The following is a 16,374-nucleotide window of genomic DNA, read 5'->3' as shown; positions in this document are numbered from 1 at the left end:
TTTGCATGCATAAACAGGTAAGGACAAATAAATTGCATACAAATAAATAGTATAAATGGTATTTGCTTTGCATTGTCTCTTGGTATTGCACGTGCTTTTCTTAAAGTCAGGGAGAACCACAGGGCTTCTGTGAGGAAAGAATGTCTTTTGACAAGAGACTCTCGAGTCGTTGAAAGGAAGAAAGTTTGTCTTAAATTGGCTCGAAAAGCTCTTCAATATCCGAAGCATTGAAGCTCTAAAATTTGGCCAACTTTTGGTAACTGAACTTTGTTTCTTGTAAATATTCTTGCTTACTACTTAATGTAACCTACCTACCTAGTCGACACAAGCTTCCATGTCGCATTATTTAAATTTTGGATTGAAATCTAATTCTTGATAAGAAACTGATTTCTTCTTGATAAAGCAAGTAAGTAATCTTGGTTAAAATAAAATTATGCATTTTAACTTTATTCTGCTCTAAGAGTAGACACCATCCAGGAAATCAATTGGTGACATCCGGCTTGGCTCTGGTCCGACTCTGATAACTATACTGCCATGTCATGCATGTTTCCTTGTACTCTTAACTTGATGCCTCTATATGTACTCCCCAAAGGAAAGCACTCCCGGCGGCAGAACCGCGGCGAAGGATCGGGCGGTGCATGGCGGAGGCCGAGGAACGACAGACTCCCTGTTGCTGCCTTTTAGCCCTTTAAAGGAGCTCAGGCCGTGAATGTGGGTCACACTGGGCGTGGAGGAGTTCAGGCTGGAACATGACACTGCAGCTGCCGCTGAGATTCCTGTTGCCATTGGGATATATGAGACCCCACAATTCACATTTCCATCGTCTTCCCGATCCGAGCAAGATGACGAATGGAACTTGACAAGAGTTGCAAACTTGGCACAAGTATACTTACTCTCTCGTTGTCGTTTACTCCATATACCATTTGATTACGAAATCGACGACGAACTCAGCCGGGTTTTGGTCGAAAGTGGTCCGGTTCACGAGGAAGGTGACTCCGGCTCGCTTCGGTTCGGATGTGAGCTACACTTTAATAACCCAACCCGGAGTTCGGCTTTGTCTCGATCTCATACGTTGTCGACTCCCCGTCTCCGCTTCGCCCAAACGCCGTTGAGGCGTCGACAGGTTTCCGTCTCTTCCGCGAACGAAGCAAGCGACCGTCAAGAGAGGGTAATTGTTCGTCCTCCTCCTCTTCCATCTTCTTCCGCTCCTTTTGCTTCGCGTCCCGTTTGGGTTGCTGCCGAAAGAGGGAGGATGTAGTTGATGCCTACTATGTGTTCGACTTCTGTTCTGTTTGGAAGTACCGTGAGCAAAAGGAGAAACGTTTTGCTGATCCACGTTTCATTTTGAGAATCTTAATGATGGTCCGTTTTCTTTTTATTATATTACGGGGCCGTACTTTGGGCCAGTCTCTAATTCTTGCGATGAAATATATGAATGGATCAACTCAGTAGCTATCCTTTGAAGATAGGCATTATTTGAAGTATGTATAATATTCTTCTGTTCTCATCTTAGTGGTTTGGTTTGATGAGCATTATCCATCTTCTAGAGTTTATAAAGTACCAGATGTTAACAAAAGATCTGGAAGCATCGTAAAAATAGCTACTCATCCTTTTGAATAACTTCATCTTTTCAATTTCCACATCGCTTTAATCTTTGTGTTTGAAGGATTTGAACGTGATCCTAATACTGCAATTTGACATGCATAAGATGTATCAATGTATTGTTGCTTTGGGCTTTAACTAACACATTATTTAAAGCGAACCATCCAACATGCATTCATCCTGTTTTATCTGTGACAGAATGCACGGAAGTATGTTGTTTGGAACATGACAAATGGTTTTTCTTTCGCTGTTTCAGAATTGTTGCTTATCATTTTGTGGTCGGACTAATTGACCATGTTAATTGGACTAATAGCCCATAAAACTAACCCTTGGTAGGGTCATAACTTAGATTTAGTCCTTGTAGCTTCGTTTTTTTTGCTGTTCAGATAAGGTGAAGGCTCACTGAAGGGAAACAGAGATGAGAAACTTGGGTTTCCAATGGGGAAGGAACCTTGTTCGAAGGTACTACCAGAGATATGATTTTCTCATCTCCTCTTCTTCAATCCCGGTTCTCCGCTTGCATCCTTTGCAACCTTCTATATCCAGAGGGTTATTTCTATCAGCTCAACAAGCATACTCCACTGGTACAGTCTGCTTTCGTCCTCTTTTTATCATTTTCGTGTTATTTTTTCACTGCTTCTGGTCTTGTATATCTTCATCAAGAGAAAATCTTTTAATACAGAAACTAGTTGAGTAAACTACCTGTCTAGTTGTTTCTCGGTAAATGGTAATAAAAACTTTACTACTAAGCTGTACACCTCAATGCCTCTTTTACCGAAGTTGTTGACAAGTGTAGTGATAACTAGTAATCTAAAGCTGTGGTATTTTCACAAAAAATAACGGGAAAGCAGGATTACTCTGAAATAAGTGGGACTCTTTCTTGTTTATACTGGTTATTCAGATGGTCCTGTCCATCACACATAAATTGTTTAAAAAGATTAGATAGTTATATTCTCTAACGCTGCTGATTGTGGCTTTATTTAATCATTTATTGGCATTTCCTATTGTTATATAGGTTTGATATGTCAAATACTCTGAACATGACAGAACATGTTATTGAGGCCTACTTAATTTAATGTCCAAGTTAATCATGTATATTCATGTTTAGTTCTAATTGTTGTGGATATTCATGGCAGAAAGATAGTTTTGTTGATTATGCTTAACCTATTATGGCAGAAAGATAGGTTAATTTATGCTTAACCTATTATATAGTCTACTTTATTTAATGTCCAAGTTAATCATGTATATTCATGTTTAGTTCTAATTGTCGTGGATATTCATGGCAGAAAGACGGTTTTGTTGATTAATGTATGCTTAACCTATTATATAAAGATGTACCATAATGTGATTCAGTCATTGGATCCCACTCCAATCTTAGGCCTATGATATGAAATTATCTGACAAACACTCAAAACCATTGCTATAATTTCTGATATGCCCAGATAAGTTCACCTTTTTTTGTGTAATCCATCTAGATGAGTCTTATGATGATGCTCCTTTCAATTGATAGAATCACATTCTGAGCTTCCAGTTGACCTCCTGAGGATTATGGAACAGAGAATGATAGCAATTGAACAGAGAAGTTCCTACCTTCAAGAGCAAATTAACCAGGTAAAGAAATAAGTTCTCACATTATCATCATTATGGAAAGACATTCCTGGCTGCAGACGAGTCACGTGGTTTCAGTCTAATTAACATTACATGTTCCTGAACTGTCAAGTTCAATATTCCTACTTCAATGATTCTTTTTCCATGGAGTTTCCACCTTATGTAATTGTTATACTGTTGTTAAGGAGTGTATTATTCTTACTATTGTTTCTTTCCAAGTTTTTAACAGTCTCATGGGCTTTTCTTCAGTTCTGAGTATTCAGTAATCCCTGAGTTTTCAAGAATGCATAAACTAACACTTACTATTGCTTTTCCATTTTGGAGGTTCCAGGTTATCTTTTTGAAAATGATCCTTAACAAGCTGTTTGCACATTTCCAGTGCTCCCATGGTTCACATGATGCTTTAATTCTTATGATGATGATACTATCTGGACATCCAGAAACTTAGCTAATTGCTGTTTGTGTTGTTTTTCATGTGTGAAGACAGGCAACGGTCTCGGCAGTTGATTATTCAAGAGCTAATAAAGAGCTTCGAAAACTTGGAAGCTCGATGGAATTAATAAAGGAGCTAAGGACCAAAGAGAAGGTTTTAATAAAACTATGTCCTTTTGTGATAAATGTTTTTGTTATTAAAATTCATAACCTGAATCTGAACATGCATGGGTTTGTTTCATGCTTGATTTTCCCCAGTTTGCTTCATTTCCGAGACAGCAATCTGATTGTTTATGATATACACGGAGGTATTGCATGACAGTAGTGCACAAGTGGCAAACAGCTACGTAAAAAGAAATGTGTATGTACCATGACCATCTCTACATTAGTCAGCTTCATGTTGCCTTATCATTGCACCTTTAACAAACTACCTAAGGTTGCAGCAGTTTATGGCTAACATTTTTGGAGGCCTGTTGGTTGTCCCTTCCAGCTAATTTGTAGTTACCCTGCCTTCTTTCCCATTTGCATGCCTATTGTTTTAGTGAGTATGTCTTTCTCTCTTTCACCCTTAAATGAAGTAGCGGTAGGCCACTTGTTAGTCCTACAACATTATATCTCTAAAATTTTTCCATCTACCATCAATATGAGAAACAATCTCTGAGAAGTTATTTTCATACCTCTATTATGACCATGTAACCTTATTTTGTCTGCTTCATTTTGTACTTATGGATCTTACTGACAAATAAAACAAATTTAATGTGCCAATGATGTCTGTAGAAGCTCTTTTGGATCCTTTGTTGCCCCCGTCTATTGATTTTAAATGTGGTCTCCACTTTTGCCCATTCTCAAGTACCTGCAATTCTCAAGTCAAGCATTTCCGTTGTCTCTTGGTAATAAATTTCAACTAGCATCTTGTTTTAAACAATTTATGTTCCTAGTATGGTCCTTAAGTTTCCTTTATAGTTTAAATCTCTTCATTTCAGTCAGCAATATACCAATGCTTAACATTGATAAGAGAATATGACATATGCTTCTCTTTTAATCACTAGATATTAGCAACAAAGGCCTTTAGTAGTTTTGTGCTGTAACTTATATATTTGATTCCCCATATATTTGTGGTCTTGCTTTATTATATATTTGCATATTTCTTACAACATGTATAAATTCAAGACTTGTAGGATTCTTGCTTGTTTATCTGACATTCTGAATATCTGTCATTTTGATGCTAAAATAAGAGTTTTAAATGTGATTATTTATTTTATAAATTGTAGCTTCTGATTTGTAGATTTAGTTGGGGGAATAATGATTTAGTTAACAGGAGATTGATGGTCTTAAATCAGTGATGTCTGACTGTGTTGAAGACAAAGACATGTGGAACATGGCTGATGAGGAATTAGCTCAAGCTTTAGTGGAGGAGAGAAGATTGCAACATTTACTTCTTAAATCATTGCTTCCAAAGGATGATGCTGATGAGAGAGATTGCATATTGGAGGTGAGAGCAGGTAACATGGCTTTAATATTGTTTTGGTAGAACTTGTTTGTGCACCTTGGGGTTCCCTCGTTCCCAAGTTCATTTATGCCTTTCCGCTTGGTTAATTTGTTTCATAGTTATGATGTTATGTGGCAGGGACTGGTGGTGAAGAAGCCTCATTGTTTGCAATGGACATATTCAAAATGTGTGTTCTTTCCCTAATTGTTCAGACTCTTAAATTGTGATTGGTTCGTTAGTGAAAAAAGGGGTCTGTGTGACAGGTATGAAAAATACTCGCAAAAGAGGGGCTGGAAATTTGATGTTATAGACATTATGGAGTCTGATTTAAAAGGATATAAGGTAATTCTTCTTTGCTCTATAACTAGTAAAAGATTATGGTTGGATCTTCAATAACTGAGAAAGGGAAATAAGATTCCTTTCACTAATGCTTTTAATCTGTCATATAGGAAGCTAGTGGAACAATATCTGGACCTGGTGCATATGGTAGACTGAAATTTGAGAGTGGGGTTCACAGAGTTCAGGTTTAAGAAAGATTGTTGTTGCCTCTATTATATTTTGTTGGCAAAGATTTTAAAGTAATTTATTTGAGTGCTTCCAAAAGTAATATTTTGCTGATGTTTTAACAGAGAGTTCCAGTGACAGAGAAATCTGGTCGTGTGCATACGAGTGCAGTATCCATTGCTATACTTCCTCAGGCTGATGAGGTGGCTATCATTTCATGCAATCCTGCTGAGATTTTCCTAAGGAAGTTGTATATTAGTTGGATCTGAACTACCTTAATTTTAGCATATCTGTAGTTGAGGGCACTACTTTCTTTTCAAAGAAAAATATGATCTATATCGCTTACCCGTTGGTGGTAGAAGATGAAGTTCCAGATACCAAAAAATGAGCTGTCATCAGCTCCCCGAGAGTGGGAACATTCTGTACTCTCCCAAAATTACCAAAAAGATGTGCCAAAATAGTTGCATTCTGGTTAGTACAAGAAAATTTAATAAAGTTGAGCTGTCATGCCTTAAATTCAATGGTTTCCACTATGGCTTTCCGGCTCCAAGGAATGCCACTTGTTCCATTTAGCCCATTTACCACTTCTTGAGCATCCGAATGAACCCACAGCTTCTTTGGTCCATCCTCCGCAGATCTTTTAGGTCCTTCAAGGCTTTCGGCAACCTTGACGCTATTCACCTGTGCAAGAGCAGCCAGCAGCAACCACCCTCCGATGTCTGTCTCTGATGACAGACCCTGTTCCTGCACAAACATAATTGTTCTGTGACGAGCCATCACACTCTATAGAATAGGCATGATCTACACTAGTATCTGCTGGAATATCTGCTCCTCAAAGATAAGCCCTCAATTTGAAGAGTTTTGGCACAGTAATCTGTGCCAGCAGCACACCATCAGGAGTACAATTTGATGGCTTCGCTTCTTTGATCAAGTTTGTTGATAATTCTTGTTGAGTGCAGCTTCTTATAGTTGTACTGCCAATATCATGATGGAACAGTGTTGTTATGTTCCAACCACATCAGTTAGCTACAAATTCAACAAAGTGGTGGCTCTGTCTGGCTTCAATTTTTGAAGCATTCATAAACTCTGGTAACTTAGGCAGGCTGTTAACTGCTCCTAAGTTCTAATAATTGGTGATAAGGCCTTGTTTTCTTATAATTTTTTTATTTAATTTCAACAGGAAGTTTTATTCATATGATCTGTTTCTTTGGTTTGTCTGCAGGTCGATGTCCAGCTTCGAAATGAAGACTTGAAGATTGATACTTATAGATCTGGTGGTTCTGGAGGTCAATCTGTAAACACCACAAACAGTGCCGTCAGGATTATGCATATTCCAACAGGAATTACTGTTGCAATACAAGATGAAAGATCACAACACATGGTATGGTTGCACATGTCATGTTATTTCCTCATCAACTTGAGAAAAGAAAGTTTTCAATATGACTCTATATAAGTAATCAATCAGGGATTTCATATATATTTACTTATGTTTTTGGATCTGAGACTGTCCATGTGAAAACAACTCCCAAATAGAAAATCAGTTTTTTCAGCAATTTAAATTTACTGCAAAACAATTCTTAAGTTGCAAGAAATTTGTATACATCAGAATCGGTGTCACAGGGATAACCCATGTGCCAACAGGAATGACGGTTCTGGTAGAAGATAAAACATTGCATCAGATGGTATGGATTCGTCTCTTACAATAATCACCTTATGATAAAACACAAAAGATTGCATCAGGTGGTATTGAAGCAGATGTTGCGGATCTCATCTTGAAAGTTATTGTTTGTTCACACTATGCTTGATCATGTGAAATGGTCTTGAATTATTTAATCAATATTATCTTCTGTCTCATGGAATTCTTATTGCTGTTATCATGTGACACATCTGAGTTGTAAATGAGTTCATAGTGTTTGCTGCTCAGCTCTTAAATTTTTTTGTTTTTTATCTTTCTTTTACAGAACAAAGCGAAAGCGCTCAAAGTATTGCGCGCAAGGCTGTATGAAATGGAGAGGTCTAGACTTCAAAGGAGCAGATCAAAACTTCGGGCAGAGCAGGTGGCCGGTCATATTTGCACTTTCAGTATCTTTTAACCCCTAACAAGTATTCTAACACCTCTCGACAGATTGGAAGTGGTGACAGGTCTGAGCGGATCCGGACATATAATTTTCCTCAGGGTCGAGTCACCGATCACCGTGTTGGGATCACCCATCACTCGATAGAGGATGTCATGGAGGGAGAGAGCCTAGACATGTTCGTCGATGCTCTTCTTTTGCAAGAGGAGATGGATGCCATTGCCTCGTTTGGCACTCAGTGATTCAGATATGGTTTTTTTAGCTGCTTCCAGAAATCCAAAGAATGCTTGTAGGTTTCGGCTGCAGTCGATTCTGTAAATTTAGGTGGCTGAAGTAAGAAAAAGTACTGTGTTGCAATCAACATTAGACCTTATCTTTTATTTGTGAATCTACAAGCAAACTTTTATATTTATTTATGAATTTTAATTTCTTGATATCCTCCTCCTCCTATTCCGGAAGTTTATGATCACCATCCGTTTCTCACTGTTAGTGAGAACGGAGCAGCCCATACGCACTACAGCATCCAACCCACCAAGAAAATGAATGATACATACATATTCCATGTTGTCGTAGGATTATTCCCTATGTCGAAGGGCACCCAATTAATGTTCGTCCAGGGAGGACGCCCAATGGATAGGCAGCTTTTTGCGTACGCTTTGCCGTCTTCCAACCTAAGGATGTTAGTCTTTTCAGACATTTCAGAAAAATACATAATCAAATTGGATTGGAGTGGAGTTCTGAGAGTCATTATTAGGATTTTGGGTGTCCTATGCACCCGAATCGAATCATATTAAGTAATTCATATTTCACAGTTTCTCTTCTTACTTTGAATTATGAATGGACGGACTGTCATGAGTGACAGCGTAGCGAATTATGAGTCGGTACAAAGTTCATAAAGACAGCAGAGGAGGCAAGGAAGGAGACCTTTCAGACCATCTCGTTACCAAAGGAATCCTATATGACCATAAGCCTTCTTCTTCGTCTTTGGCATCCAAACAAAAGCTATGTTGTCTTCTTCCATCCTTTCAACAAAATCCTGCAAGCATATTACATTACCACCTTTTGGCCCCCACCTCCACCTGGAATTCTTATCTCCATTATCCCAAATTCTTTACGTTTGTGTAGAACACCAAATGATTAGATACTTGATGGTGACAGTAAACGTTCATTAAATAAATGCTTTACATGTGCCTTTTCCAAGAGCTGGCGGCAATGGCGGACAGTAACTTGCAAGAACGAAAGAGAATCCATCCAAGCTTGCGAAGTCATGCACAGTCATCATCCTAGAATGTCATCGAGAAGGTCCACCACAAACATCAAACCTGTATGTTGCTCCGTCTCTTCAAATCCTTGTCTCGTTACAGTGACCTGATCCCTGATCATGCTGGAATTCTGCTGTGGACATCGTAGTAGCCTAAAAATTCTTATTTAGATTAAGAATCAAACCATATATGATTCTTTACACAATAATGTGGGGGCAATCAGTAACCCAAATTTATCTCTCTCTCGCACATGAACTTTTTCCTCACCAAAAATTTCCAAGAAGATATGCATGGAATTGTATTTCTTCTTCTGTATAAACATTCTGGACAACCTTGCAATAGTGATCTGGTACTTGTACCGACTGCCACAATCTCAGATCTCAACGGAGGGTGTTCTCTCTCTCTCTCTCTCTCTCTCTCTCTCTCTCTGATTAGCCAACCTTACAAAGGTCGGTGACGAGGGATGGTTGGATGTGCATAGTTATTATGATTAAGTTATTTAATTAGATAAAATATATTATATATATGATTAGATTTTAATTATGATTATCGATAAAAAAAAATTTAATTATCGTAAACCCTAATCCATTACTTAGAATATTACCTCGATAGGAGATATTCTGTTACTTATAAACCCTTTACTCATCACTTATATAAATATTATTAATAATATTTAGACTTCGTTACTGTATATAATTGACATACCAAAATATTTAAAGATCAATTTATCGGGAAAGGTATAAGTGTATATTTCCAATCAAACATTATAAATATATTTTTTTAATACTTGGAGAATTAATTATGATACTTCAACGTTACCAATAATAAAGACTTAACTTATCATGGAAACTAAAAGAGAATGAAATGTTCATTATTATAAGGAATAATCTTAATGTGATAGTAGTTGCTACTTGTCGTATATGCTTAGAAATAATTCATTTGATGGATCTTAAGAATATATGTTATGTTGTTATAATTCTAGAAATTTAAGGTAATTAGTTGAAATTATTAAGATATTATTTTTCTTTTATTGGTTGTAAACTCAATAAATTTATAATTTAATAAAGTTAACTTTTAAATTCTGTATAATGGTTTATACAAAATTAATATGAGTATTGAGTTTACAATAACGTTATAATCAAACATTAAAATGAAACATAATTTTATGAACTTCTTAAGATTATATACATGCTTACATTTGTGGGTCACTTTATGTTTTTATTTTAGTGAAGAAAGATATTTTATCACCTTTATATATAATTTATTGAGATATGATTTTATATATATATCTAAATCGTATGGTCTCATACTATCAACATCTTTAGGTATATATAAATAAAATCAAAAGATAATTATATAGAAAAGTCAAAATTATCAAATCTGAAAGAAATGATAAATTTTATACTAGTTATGATGAATCCGATTATAATTTTAGTTCTTTTTGTTATATTTCTAGAAAAATAATGTATTTGTGCTTAGTATATTATACTAAATATGTCATAGTAGAATAAAATTATTAAAAGATAAAATTGTACTATTATAAAAGCTTGATAAGTTATTCTCTGTATTCGAATCAATATGAGGAGAAGCTTTAAGAATATGTATATTTTAAATAATGTTCTAATAAGTCAATTACATCAATTTTTTTCCTTATGGATTGATGAAAACCTCATAGACATTTAGATATTTAGGATCACCTTATAGAGAGATAAAGATCCTCAAATCACATAAAAATAAATTAGATTTAAGAACTATTTTAGATATTTTATTAGTTTTCTAAAAAAATTCAAAGATGTATAGATTTTATTGCTCTAATCATAATATAAAAATAGTTAGATCTTGTAATACAGGATTCATACATAATAGTGAATCAGTAGGAGTAAAAAATCTTAAAATTTAATTTTAATATTAATCAAATATAAGTTGATATTATTTTATTATTTTATATTCAAGAAATTATTATTTCTCAACTCATTAAATGATTTGATAAAGGTGACAACAAAACAATATTAATAAACTCTCATATAAAATTGATATCATTACTGATGAACTTGTAAAATAATCACAATCGACAGTTTCGAGAATATTTCAAATAAAAATAAGATATTTTATTTTTTATTATTATGTAGTATATCTACAAGAATCAAATTAGGATATAGGAATTAAAAAGATCTCTCATTGTTTATACATGTTACTGAAAATAATGATTTTAAAAAGTAATATGATATAATAAAAGAAGAGTTAAATTCAATGAATGAGAATGGTATTTAAGAACTCGTCGAATTACCCAATAATTGTAAAAGATTCTATTACATAAACAGAAATCAAATGACAATAACGAATGATATAAAAATTAGACTTATAATCAAATATTTTACTCATAAATAATACATTAACCATAATGAGATATTTTAAAAAAAATTTAAATAAACTTATTAATAATCATTATGATATTAGTGCTCATTATAATCTTGAGTTACACTATATGAATGTAAAAATAAGTTTTATTAATGAGAATTTAGATTTATATAGGTTAACCTAATGAAAATAAAAAATATATATAATTTAGTATAAAAATTTAGGAAATTCATTCATGATACTAAATAAGCTTGATATGCATAGTTTCTTTATATCAATACTTTCTGCAAATTTAAGAAAAATACTATTAATCAATATCTATATGAAGATCGGTAAGAGCAAGTTTATTATATTGGTCTTATATATGAATAATATTTTGTTTGCCAGTAGTAATCTTAGTTGATTATATTAAACCAAAAAATTCTTACTGAGAATTTTAAAATGGTTGATGTGAATGATTCATGTTATTAATATTGAGATATTTAAGGATAGATCTTAAGGATTATTAGGACTATCTCAAAGAGTATATATTGACCGAGTTTTGGAGAGATTTAGTATAAAATTTTGTTCAACAAATGATAAAAGTAAAAAATCTTAATTAAAATAATTATTTTTAAAATATTTTTTTTAAAAAATTTAGATAAATAAAAATATTCTTTATGTATGTGTAGATAGAAATCTAGTATACACTTATGCTTGTACCAAATTAGATATCAATTTTATAGTTAAAATACTGGATAGATATTAAAGTTACATAGGAATAAAAATACTAAATGACTAAAAAAAAAATTAGAAGGGACAAAAAATTATATGCTTATATATATATATATATATATATATATATATATATATATATATATATATATATATATATATATATATATATATATATATGAAATTAGATAAGCTTGAAATGAAGGTACTTTTGATTCTATAAATTATCTCGATAATAGAAAATTCATTTTATGATTTATATCCGTATCAGTTGGAGTGACAATTTATAGGAAAAAAATAAAAAATATATATATAATATTATATTATTAACAATATAAGCTGGTGACATGTTTTGAGGCCATTAATCAAGCTTTATGCTTATAAAATTTTATCATAGTATAATCAAATTCAATTACAAAGTTGATGAAGATACTTTATGATATATCATATTAGATTTCTTCTCTAAGAATAACAAATACTATTATAGCACTATGTATTATAATATAAAATACTTAATAGTTAGAGAAAATAATTAATATTAATTAAGAACTTAAGTTTTACTATATTTATTACTAATCTATTTACTTGAGATTTATAGCTTATAGTGTTTGAAATAATGATTATTGGATTTCTGAGTAATCTATCAAATATATAGTTATATATGCTTCAATGGATATTATAATTGATATTCTTATTTATGAACTTAAAGTTATTTATTTCTGTTATCCTATTTATATTTATGTATATATATATATATATATTATAATTAAAAATAATGACTGGATCTTATAGGATAGATTTGCCCTGATAGAAAAAAGGATTTAATCATCCTATCAAACTTACTGAACAAAATTAATCCTTAAAGCATTATTATAGGTCGTTTTGTTTTTGTAAATTAAGTAAACTGTTTCAAAACTCCAACTTCAATTATTCATATTGTAAAAGAACAACTCGTCGCTTATTATTTTGTACATAGTTTTTGCACACTCTAAAAGTTGGAGAGGGGATTTGAGCTAAGCATATCTTTGTAGAAATCCAATTGACAACATTTCTCAAGAAATGTTTCAAATTATATTTATGAAATCAACAACATTATTATTATTATTATTATTATTATTATTATTATTATTATTGACAAATAATAAGTGATGTAAACGAAATTTAACCTCAAGATTTTAAGATATATGATATGATAAAACTGAGATAAGCTAACTAACAATATTAATATTTTATCATAATTAATGCGACTCTATGTATTATGTTTATGGCATACTAGTATATTTATAAGAGTTGTGTGAATTGATCCTCGCTCATGCATCGATGGCAACCTCGTATGCAAATTATTTAACCTTCTTCCAAAAATACTGGCGTGCAATTTGGTGATGTGATAGACTACCTCTATTTAACCATGCATGTAGTTACTCATAGTATCTCACATTTGAGAAAAGTCGCATGACAAGAAATCTAGCATATCTACACTGTCAAATAGACGACAAGGAATCCATAAAGGCATTAGCGTTAACTAGAAAGTTGGTTCTTGTCCATCACCACTATAGATAGCACCATGATCTTTAGAGATACGCTTGTCTCATCAATGGTCAATGCATTGTATCGAGAAGAATCAATTCCATCATCACCCATCAACAAGAAACAATAATGTTTTTGAATCAAAATTCTATTTATAGTTGCTAATTGAATCACCCATCATTCACAGTAGCTCGAATTTGACTTGGCTTCCTGCTCAAGGTTGACTCTTCCTGATCTCATTTTACAGGTGTTGATTGAGACAACAAAATTGATGAATGTGTTTTTAAAAGCAGGAAAAAAAAACAGAAAACATGAAGCAAAACATAGAATGGGAGAATATTAAATGCACTTAGTATCTATACCACTGTCTTACCCATCCCAGGTGGCTTTCCTACGATCGAGATTCCTGTCCCCACCTTCAGGCTTCGTGGAGGATCAGACGTCGTTGGGGAGGAACCTTACGTACCGTTATGGGGCCTAACCTTTTCCGCGATGCGTTACGCGACGGCTCGTCCTCGCGAGTTCCCGGTCCATTTGCGCCTGCCCGGTTCACTCCAACCGGACCGCTCCACCGTACTTCCTCTATATAATGGACAGCCCACTCTGCTGTATTTACTTCTGGTTGTTGTCCTCGCACGGAGGGCGAGAGATCTGAGCGAGAGGAAGGCGGAGAGAAGATGGGCTCGGCGGCGGCAGATGCCAGTTTGGAATTGAGGCTGTTCGCCGCAAGAAGCGTCACCCGTTCACTGAAGGAGGCGCCGGCGATTGAGAAGGGGGATGGGAGGAAGGCGAAGCTGGAGGAGTATGTAACGAGGTTGGAGGAAGAGAAGAGGAAGATCGAAGCTTTCCAACGGGAGCTTCCTCACTCCATGCATCTGCTCACCGATGGTCGGTCGGTTTCCCGTTTATTGAGATGCTTTTCACGGAAAAGTTGGATTTTTGACTGGTTTATTGCTGGTTGCAGTGATCGATGGGTTGAAGAAGGAGCTCGGGCAATGCAAGATGGGCGAGAGTTGTGCGCGCGTCTTAGGAGAATTCATGCCCAAAAAGAGCAAATTCGAAGAGAAGGGAGGGGTAAATCCGGAAGCAGACTGCAAGGAGAAGAGGAATTGGATGAGTTCCGCCCAGCTCTGGAGCGATAACTCCAACAGAAGCAATTACGAGGAGAATGAAAATGAGAAGGAAGTCCTGGGAGAGGTATAAAGGAGAGATTTTTCAGATAGTTCCTGTGAAAAGAGATATCTTTTCTCTGAAATGGATTATCACCATTCCGATCGCAGAGAGGCGAGGAGCTCAGTCGCCCAAGGAAGAAGGAGAGCTTGCACTTGGAGTCCAAGAGCCTGAGTGGTGGCAGCGCATTTGTGCCGTTCAAAGCCCCGCCGGCCCTGTCAGCCAGCACAAAGAAGCAGGAGAAGCCTTCCATCACTCTGCCAGACCTGCTGCTTCAGGCGTCTGCCATGGACAACGGAAATCTCACTCCTACTGCCGTCGCTGAGGGCCGCCTCGTCGGTGACCCAGTCTCAGAGGGCATCGGCAGAGCCCCAGCTCTGGCGACGGCCAACGACCGCATAAGCTCGCAGACCCAGCAGCAGCAGCCGAGAAAAGTGAGGCGGTGCTGGTCACCGGATCTGCATCGCCGATTCCTCGTCGCTCTTCGGCTGCTGGGCGGTGCTCATGGTCAGATCAAAATCCTACCTTTACTCTCAAACATTACAGTCCGAGTAGATAGCTTGAGCAGAAAAGCGTTTGTAGCTTTTGGGCAGTGAACAGTCTTGACATGTCGCTATAGATTGATGTGGCCTTCGTTCCGCTTTCTTCGTGCTGCAGTGGCTACTCCCAGGCAGATCAGAGGACTGATGGAGGAGGATGGCCTCACCAATGATGAAGTGAAAAGCCATCTCCAGGTGGGTACTGAGTTCGACGGCAAGCATTTCCTTCCTCGCTCTCCTATTTCTCATCTTCTCACTCGAAACCCCAATTTTCTGTTTCAGAAATATCGACTGCGGATGACTAGTTCTTCGAATGCTAAGAATCGACCCGCTGCAATAGGAGGAGGTGGATGGGTTCACGAAGAGCAACATAGCGCTTCCTTGCAGCAGAGCGTTCCTCAGTCTGGTTCTCCAGAGAGTCCTCTTCGGCTACCTGTGGCTTCGACTACTGGAGATAGCTGCGAGGAAGAAGATAGGAAATCGGAGAGCCATAATTGCGTCTGAGAAAACATGACAGGAGAGGTGAAACCGGGAAATAATGTACAGAAAGTTCTCGAGAGTTTTGTTGATAGAATAGCCGAAAGGACTAATGTGTTTGAAGCAGGATGACATGATGTTACATAGTAAAAGCGGGGCATAGCTCATGCTGGGCACGGAAATGATTGAGCTCCAGAAGACATACTTCGAGCAGGATTCTGAACTTATCCTTCGCTCTTCCATTCCTCAATCGGAAACTATAGCTTCAGTGTGAGCGAAACCGTGCTAAGGTCAGCGACTGCTGGTGAGTTCAAGAGTATTGTTCTTCGGTGCTATCTGCTAACCGTTGCATGCATGAACTGCAAACAACTATGGACTCCACCGGCGGCCCCGAGTGAGATTTCGTTTCCAACTTCATGCTTGTGTGATTCATAGATCTCTTCTTTCCTATTTTTCCCTCATAATTATTTCTTGCTCATCGTCCATGATTCGGATCCCATCGCCATAGCTTGGTGGAACAGTATCATCTTCGTAGCCGCATCTCTTTCTTGGTCATCAAGAAATGATGAGGTTTATTTTCAGAAAAAAAAAAAAACGATTACCGGAAAAGAGCACAA

At 35.9% G+C, this 16,374-nt stretch overlaps 2 protein-coding genes across 5 annotated transcripts; both read left to right on the top strand.

Moving 5' to 3' along the window:
* Positions 1-163: 163 nt before the first annotated feature.
* LOC135614150 (peptide chain release factor 1, mitochondrial-like) lies at positions 164-8,144 on the top strand. 4 transcript variants are annotated; one of them, XM_065111191.1, is made up of 12 exons: positions 164-1,168; positions 1,967-2,186; positions 3,113-3,213; positions 3,698-3,796; positions 4,961-5,144; positions 5,270-5,318; positions 5,395-5,473; positions 5,581-5,655; positions 5,761-5,838; positions 6,858-7,016; positions 7,597-7,692; positions 7,761-8,144. In XM_065111191.1, the coding sequence occupies exons 2-12, from the start codon at positions 2,021-2,023 to the stop codon at positions 7,950-7,952; spliced, it is 1,278 nt and encodes a 425-aa protein (XP_064967263.1). In that variant the 5' UTR covers positions 164-1,168; positions 1,967-2,020; the 3' UTR covers positions 7,953-8,144. The 4 variants fall into 4 exon arrangements, with proteins under 4 accessions (XP_064967263.1, XP_064967261.1, XP_064967262.1 ...); XM_065111190.1 differs by having other exon boundaries at positions 165-1,168; positions 1,989-2,186; XM_065111189.1 differs by having other exon boundaries at positions 164-2,186.
* Positions 8,145-14,180: 6,036 nt separating this feature from the next.
* On the top strand, positions 14,181-15,980 carry LOC103986743 (transcription factor HHO6-like). The gene is made up of 5 exons (XM_009404836.3): positions 14,181-14,459; positions 14,536-14,768; positions 14,852-15,248; positions 15,399-15,475; positions 15,563-15,980. The coding sequence occupies exons 1-5, from the start codon at positions 14,249-14,251 to the stop codon at positions 15,782-15,784; spliced, it is 1,140 nt and encodes a 379-aa protein (XP_009403111.2). The 5' UTR covers positions 14,181-14,248; the 3' UTR covers positions 15,785-15,980.
* The last annotated feature ends 394 nt before the right edge of the window (positions 15,981-16,374 follow it).

This window comes from Musa acuminata, chromosome BXJ2-6 (genome assembly GCF_036884655.1).
Source record: "Musa acuminata AAA Group cultivar baxijiao chromosome BXJ2-6, Cavendish_Baxijiao_AAA, whole genome shotgun sequence".
Classification (NCBI taxonomy): domain Eukaryota; kingdom Viridiplantae; phylum Streptophyta; class Magnoliopsida; order Zingiberales; family Musaceae; genus Musa; species Musa acuminata.
The sequence above is the reverse complement of the archived record's forward strand: the minus strand, read 5'-3'. Positions and strand labels throughout refer to the sequence as shown.

Excerpts from the sequence above, each read along its gene's own strand:
- LOC135614150 (XM_065111191.1), top strand. The coding sequence starts at position 2,021 with ATGAGAAACTTGGGTTTCCAATGGGGAAGGAACCTTGTTCGAAGGTAC. Across the intron at positions 3,214-3,697 it reads TTCAAGAGCAAATTAACCAG|GCAACGGTCTCGGCAGTTGA; the intron begins GTAAAGAAATAA and ends GTGTGAAGACAG. Across the intron at positions 7,693-7,760 it reads CAAAACTTCGGGCAGAGCAG|ATTGGAAGTGGTGACAGGTC; the intron begins GTGGCCGGTCAT and ends ACCTCTCGACAG.
- LOC103986743 (XM_009404836.3), top strand. The coding sequence starts at position 14,249 with ATGGGCTCGGCGGCGGCAGATGCCAGTTTGGAATTGAGGCTGTTCGCC. Across the intron at positions 14,460-14,535 it reads CATGCATCTGCTCACCGATG|TGATCGATGGGTTGAAGAAG; the intron begins GTCGGTCGGTTT and ends TGCTGGTTGCAG. Across the intron at positions 15,249-15,398 it reads GCTGCTGGGCGGTGCTCATG|TGGCTACTCCCAGGCAGATC; the intron begins GTCAGATCAAAA and ends TTCGTGCTGCAG.